The sequence below is a fragment of the Toxorhynchites rutilus genome, chromosome 3, assembly GCF_029784135.1.
Source record: "Toxorhynchites rutilus septentrionalis strain SRP chromosome 3, ASM2978413v1, whole genome shotgun sequence".
NCBI lineage: Eukaryota > Metazoa > Arthropoda > Insecta > Diptera > Culicidae > Toxorhynchites > Toxorhynchites rutilus.
In genome coordinates, this window is record NC_073746.1 from 110,445,664 (window position 1) to 110,452,034 (window position 6,371).

The following is a 6,371-nucleotide window of genomic DNA, read 5'->3' on the forward strand; positions in this document are numbered from 1 at the left end:
TATTATAATGAACCTAACTACTAAAACTGAACCTTGACCTTAAACCTTCACAGATTGCGTACTACCTCATGCATGGAAGTTGAGCGCATCTCTTTTCAAATTTTCGAATGATTTGTTCAAACTTCTCATCTAGGGTATCAATGCAGGCTCTTTCTCTTCTATTGTTCTCGTCCAGGGGAAAAGATTCTAATACTTATGACAGACATACAACTGTACTAGCTTCGAAAATTGTATGTCTGTCACCATGTACAGCGCTAGAACCATGAAAGCAACACGGCTCAATCGCTGTATCTGTACCGACATTTTTCACCGTTGTACATGGCTACAGTTGTTCTGAGCGAAGCGCCATAGATGGTTAGTGGTGGGTAGGATGAACAAGCCGAATCAAAACACTTGGTAAACATTTTTTTTATTGACTTTCTCTTGAGTTAATAAATCAGATTGGAAACTTGTTTGTTGTGTTTATAGCTAGTAAAAACGTTTTCCATTGAAGTATAAGGTGGAAATTAATCAAATTTCTGATTGTCAGTTTGACATGCGGTACAATGTACAACCAATGTATGTCTGTCATGCTGTCATACACGTACAACGCTAGTACAGCTGTAACAGTTCGGCTAAAAAGTTCATAAGGTTAACGTCTAGATGGCGCCTCTTGTAAAAATCTACTTGACTATCACAAAGCACCATATTTCAATGGATACGTGTCAAAATTTGACAGCAATCGGTCGATTGGTTCGTAAGTTACAGCATGGAGAGTGAAGCAACTTTTGTTATTGTGACAGAAATGGAAAAATCCGAATTTCGTGTATCGATAAAGCATTGCTTTTTGATGGAAAAAATACAGTGCAAACCAAAGCATGGCTTCACAAACGTTATCCGGACTCTGCCCCAGCTATTGCAACTGTGGAATATTACCGAAACTACCGAAATTAAGGAATTACCGAAACTGAGGCCTATTTTGAGGAAAACCCGAAAGAGTACTATAAAAATGGTATCGAAAAATTGCTATAATCGCTGTATCGCCCTCGAAGGCAATTATGTTAAATAATAAAATTAAATTTGGCGAAAAAAAAATAATTTTACTGTGTTACCTTATAAACTATCAGCCGAACTGTTATGTCTGTTCCTGATATAAGAAACTTAATCTGAAAGCGTTGAAGTCTCAGTGTGTGTGTTCAAGCACAGATATTCCAGACAGGGACCACATGTTCTTCGGTTGGGTAGATGATCTGTTTATATACAGCCATCTGATTCTTTAGGAAATGTTTTGAGTTTTTGCCAATTGATAGATACAATGACCGGAGTACGATGATACATTTGATTACAATGTATCAACATGAGATCTGAAGAACAGATGGCTGCCTAATATTAGTCCTAAATAAACGACTTCTTTGGACCATTCAATAGGGGAGCCACCGAACCGAATTCTGACGTTGTCAGCAGACCTTCGAACAGATTCGCAGTGTCATCGGCGAATTGAGATAATATTCCGTTACCGGCAAGCGGTGGAATGTCTGCAGTATATGAATTGTTTAGGATGGGCCGAAGGATGCTTCCTTGGGGTACACCTGCATTCATGTTAAATTGCTCTGAGCACACATTATGTAGGGACACTCGTAATACTCTATCAGAGTTGTTTATAAGATATACACTGAAGTCGCTTTTTACGCGGTTTTTTTATACGCGGTTTTATTTTAAGCGGCTTTTTTACGCGGTTTTCGGAATTTACGCGGATTTCGGAATTTACGCGGGTTTTTTTACGCGGATTTCGAAATTGTACGCGTTTTTTTTAACCGCGTAAAAATTCAACATGCTAATTGATGTGACATTTCACGAAATATGTTTGTATTGTATCACTGATTAGTAGCTGAGAAATAAAAGAAGATACAGATAGGATAATTGTAGCATGCAAACAAATTGAGGTAATCAATTGTTAGAGTATGGGTTGCATTTTGAACTACTAATTCACTATTTGTTAGATTTTTACACGGATTTTGAAAATTACCCAGTTTATTTTTACGCGGATTTTGGAATTTAAGCGGTTTTTTAACGCGGATTTTGGAATTTACGCGATTTTCTTTTACGCGGCACGTAGCCCCCGCCTAAAAAACCACTCCAGTGTTTTGGAAAATTGTACGATGCAGCTTGTAAACCAGACCATCATGCCACATATTCATATTCTTAGATCTTCTGATAAGACCTATCAACTCATCAGCCTCCGGAATCAAGTTGTCTTGTTGGTCAACCGCGGTCACTCCCTCAACAACGGTCTGTTCGTGCTAATAATGTTTTGTCCAAGTTTGTGTGACGACACAAACTGTTGCCGCAACGCGTTTGTTTTTTCTATAGGTGTTAACAATAAGCTATCTTCACGTGAACCCCCAGGCAAATGTTTTGGTCTCTTTTTTAGAACCTTAGTTATGGACCAAAATAACTTTGAATGCGAAGGAATTTGACAGAGTTTATCTCCAAATTCTCCATTTCGGTATTCTTGAATCATATCCTGGATTAACCTAATGAGATTGTCAGTAGATATCTTCTTGTCCTGGTCGCCAGTACGCTGGTATTGACGCCGATAAATATTCCGCAAACGGATAAGTTGTTTGGTGGTGCTATCAATCTGGAGAGAGGAACTCATCTTACATTGTTGGACCGGGGCCGAACTGTCACGAGCGATGGTAATCGCTTGTTGGTGGAAATGCATCACCACATCGATATATTCCGGGGAATCCAATGGCTGATCGTGGTTAATGTTGCTATCGATGACACAATGATCTGTCTGTGTCTTCATAGATTTTGTAAAATCTTCAAAATGTACTCACTAAATTAAATGTCTCACAGTCAGTCAAATGACTTCAAACTGAAGACATGTCTTGACATCTGGCATGTCTGATTGTATCGAACGTTAACTCTTGATTGATTGCACAGGTCAAGAATTGAATAATACTCCAGGTAATTGCTCCACATTTTCCACTTGTAATCCTCTCCAACACCTCATAGATAAACCATATCTTAAGTATCATACTTGTCATTCATAATCATTTGTAATCCATACCGACCCATCAAACTGTTGATCAGTACACAGTGGACCGCAATTGCGAGTTGATCCAAGCTGTAGAATAATGCATTTCTCTGCATTATTTATCTATACTGTGTTCACAGTCTCCACAGCCTGCGCGTTTGTAATACAAGAAAACTACGACTTTCAAGTAGAACTTGGGGATGGCAAGCTGAGTGCATTGCAACTCGCCAACAAGTATGGCTATCGAACGGAGCTATTTGAGATTGAAACCAACGATGGATACATTCTGGAGCTGCACAGAATCACCGGAAGTGGATCAACAATGTACGACAAAAGCTTACCGCCGGTTCTGTTGATGCACGGATTGCTGGCTTCTTCCGCGGATTGGTTGATGATTGGACCCGGCAACGCTCTGGCTTACGAGTTGAGTGATATGGGATACGACGTGTGGCTCGGGAATGCTCGGGGGAATAGGTATTCCCGAAGGCATAAGTACCTCTCTACAAATGAGGTTGAGTTTTGGGAGTTTTCTTGGCACGAGATAGGAATTATTGATCTGCCTGCAATCATTGATCATATATTGGAAGCCACACGGAAGCACAAATTGCACTACATTGGCCATTCACAAGGGACAACCGCATTTTTCGTTATGGGTTCTCTGCTGCCAGATTATAACGAGAAGATTTTATTGATGCAGGCTCTGACTCCGGTCGCATATATGGAACACATGAGCAGTCCCTTGCTGAAGAAGTTTGTGAAGCACTTGGGAACAATTGCTGTGAGTAGTTAGAATCGATTTCGTTTTATGGTGGTATCGGCTATTATTCACTTTTCAGACTATCATTGAACTCTTTGGTTTAGGTGAATTTAAACCTGTTCCCAATATCCTAATCGATCTTGCCAGCTGGATATGTCCAGGCTCGAAGCCCAACAATCTGTGCGTTAATGCTCTCTTCTTGCTGACCGGATCCAATCCGGAACAAATAGACCCGGTAAGCTTGTGTGATTATCTGACTTTATCTTTATATTTTGTTGATAATTTTTGTTGTTCGATTCTTTCATAGCTTATGATTCCAATTCTGTTGGGTCACATCCCAGCTGGATCGTCTACCAAGCAGATATTGCACTTCGGGCAGGAAGTTCTCTCGGGACGATTTTGTCAATTTGATTACGGTACGCGCAGAAACCTTATCATCTATGGCCAGGAAAAGCCTCCGGATTACAACCTGACCAATATCGTGGCACCGATTATTCTGCATTACGGAAGGAATGATCATCTAGCTCACGTAGAGAATGTGGAACGACTCGCTCGACAATTACCAAACTTGATGGAGAGTCATCTGATTGATATGCCTCTTTTTAACCATATGGATTTTCTGATTGCGAAAGATGCGAAGAAACTGTTGTATACTCAAATTGTTGATAATATTGAGCAATTTAATCGTTACAACTGGGTTAGATGGATAAAGCCTATGAGATAGGTTCTTTAAGGGGGTATTCTAGTGTAGAGACACGAATTTCGGACGTTTTTTCGAACTCCGTAAAAATAAAACAAAGAATATTTTTACTATCCATTATATCATTATTCGTTTATCTATCTTTCAACAATAAAACAAAAATTCATAATTAGAATAGTTACATGCTGGTGAAGTGAGGGTGTTCAAAAAAAAGTTGTGCCATGGCGTACACGATTCCAGTCCTTCTGGTTATCTGAAACAAAAAAATCGAACAGATTCTGAATCAGTAAAGATGTCGCTATGGCATGAACCTCGGACAAGTCAAAAACATGGGTTTTAACAAAATGGCGGCCGTTTGAAAACAAAAATGCTGTTTAAAATGTTTTTTTTTTTGCGTTTACCGATTTTTTAAAAATAGTAAAATTAAAAAGTTATAATTTTTATTGGTTCATGCGATAGAGAGATGTATGCAGATTATTTTCATATAAATTTGACATAAATCGGTTCAGTAGAACTTGAGATATCGTGTACGCCAGTTAGAAAAAAACTAGTTCCGAGAGAAACGCGTTTGAAGTTCATTGTGATGGCCGTAACAGGTTAGATACCACATCACTAAGATGGCTCTAACTAGGTAAATAATAGGATTTTCGATAAGTCCTTTCTAGAGTATATTCTTGAATGCCTAAACTACAGAAATATGGTAAAAAAAAAATTTCGATTTTTTCAGATTTCTAGACTAGAATACCCCCTTAAGTTTTACATTCATTCACAAGATCTTTACCCGAAAACTTTCAGCTCGAATTTTCACTTTCGAATTTCTTCGATAGAATTTATCTAAATCTAACATGTTAAAAATGTTGCATCTGTGTCAATTATAGTTCACTGGGTTCATATATTTTCAGAAATGAAAAAAAAATCCTGAAGTTTACTGATTATATTTTTTGTTTCCCTGGTAGTATTGCATGAATTGAAAGGATTTCTATACGATGAACAATATAGACAACGGAAAGGACACGATTTAATGTTGAAACAATGGTGGCTAGAATAATTATCAAACATAACTTCAATCTGGAATGTGATGAATTATGTGATAAAATTTCCAAAAATCATGATTCCCTTTGCAAAATTTATTCGTTATCTAAATAAATTTCTTCGTTGCAGATAACGGAGTAAATACTTCTAAGAATATTTAACTTTTTCGTTTTGACGTTGGACTACATCGTATCTTCCAAAATAGGGCCCATTTTATCAAATTTCGGGAAAAAGTGTGTATAGATTTTTAACGTTAATATCTCTTAATTAATGGAAAAATTTTGAGTCTTTATATCCAAATTACTGGGAAACTGTGGCTGTGTAATTTGAATATTTTGAATAGAAATGGGGGAAAACGGTTCACTTTGATGAACCGCTCTTTCGGTCAGCGGGTGTGAGCGCCAGTATCAAGAATAACACTGAATGTTAGCTGGAATTCATTATATATTGTCAGCTGTTCATGGTCGTTCGATTAGATAAAACATTTTTTTAATTTTTATTTTTTTATATACTTGAAATTCAATTTCAATTTATTGACCTTTTCCGTGGGTATAGCAAATAAAACGCAAATCTTTAAAACCTCTATAATTCAACTTTCCCTTCTCTCTTTCTCTTTCTCTTTCTCTTTCTCTTTCTCTTTCTCTTTCTCTTTCTCTTTCTCTTTCTCTTTCTCTTTCTCTTTCTCTTTCTCTTCTCTCTTCTTTCTCTTTCTCTTTCTCTTTCTCTTTCTCTTCTCTTTCTCTTTTCTCTTTTCTCTTTCTCTTTCTCTTTTCTCTTTCCTCTTTCTCTTTCTCTTTCCTCTTTCTCTTCTTCTCTTTCTCTTTCTCTTTCTCTTTCTCTTTCTCTTTCTCTTTCTCTTT

The 6,371-nt window shown here is 37.5% G+C and overlaps 1 protein-coding gene across 1 annotated transcript; it reads left to right on the top strand.

Annotated features, from left to right (window-relative positions):
- The first annotated feature begins 3,082 nt into the window (after positions 1-3,082).
- On the top strand, positions 3,083-4,599 carry LOC129777842 (lipase 3-like). The gene is made up of 3 exons (XM_055784386.1): positions 3,083-3,800; positions 3,859-4,014; positions 4,087-4,599. The coding sequence occupies exons 1-3, from the start codon at positions 3,123-3,125 to the stop codon at positions 4,501-4,503; spliced, it is 1,251 nt and encodes a 416-aa protein (XP_055640361.1). The 5' UTR covers positions 3,083-3,122; the 3' UTR covers positions 4,504-4,599.
- Positions 4,600-6,371: the final 1,772 nt, after the last annotated feature.

Bases quoted from the DNA above. Each gene is read 5' to 3' on its own strand.
- LOC129777842 (XM_055784386.1), top strand. From the start codon at position 3,123: ATGCATTTCTCTGCATTATTTATCTATACTGTGTTCACAGTCTCCACA. The intron at 3,801-3,858 runs GTGAGTAGTTAG...TTCACTTTTCAG, and splicing joins AGCACTTGGGAACAATTGCT to ACTATCATTGAACTCTTTGG. The intron at 4,015-4,086 runs GTAAGCTTGTGT...ATTCTTTCATAG, and splicing joins ATCCGGAACAAATAGACCCG to CTTATGATTCCAATTCTGTT.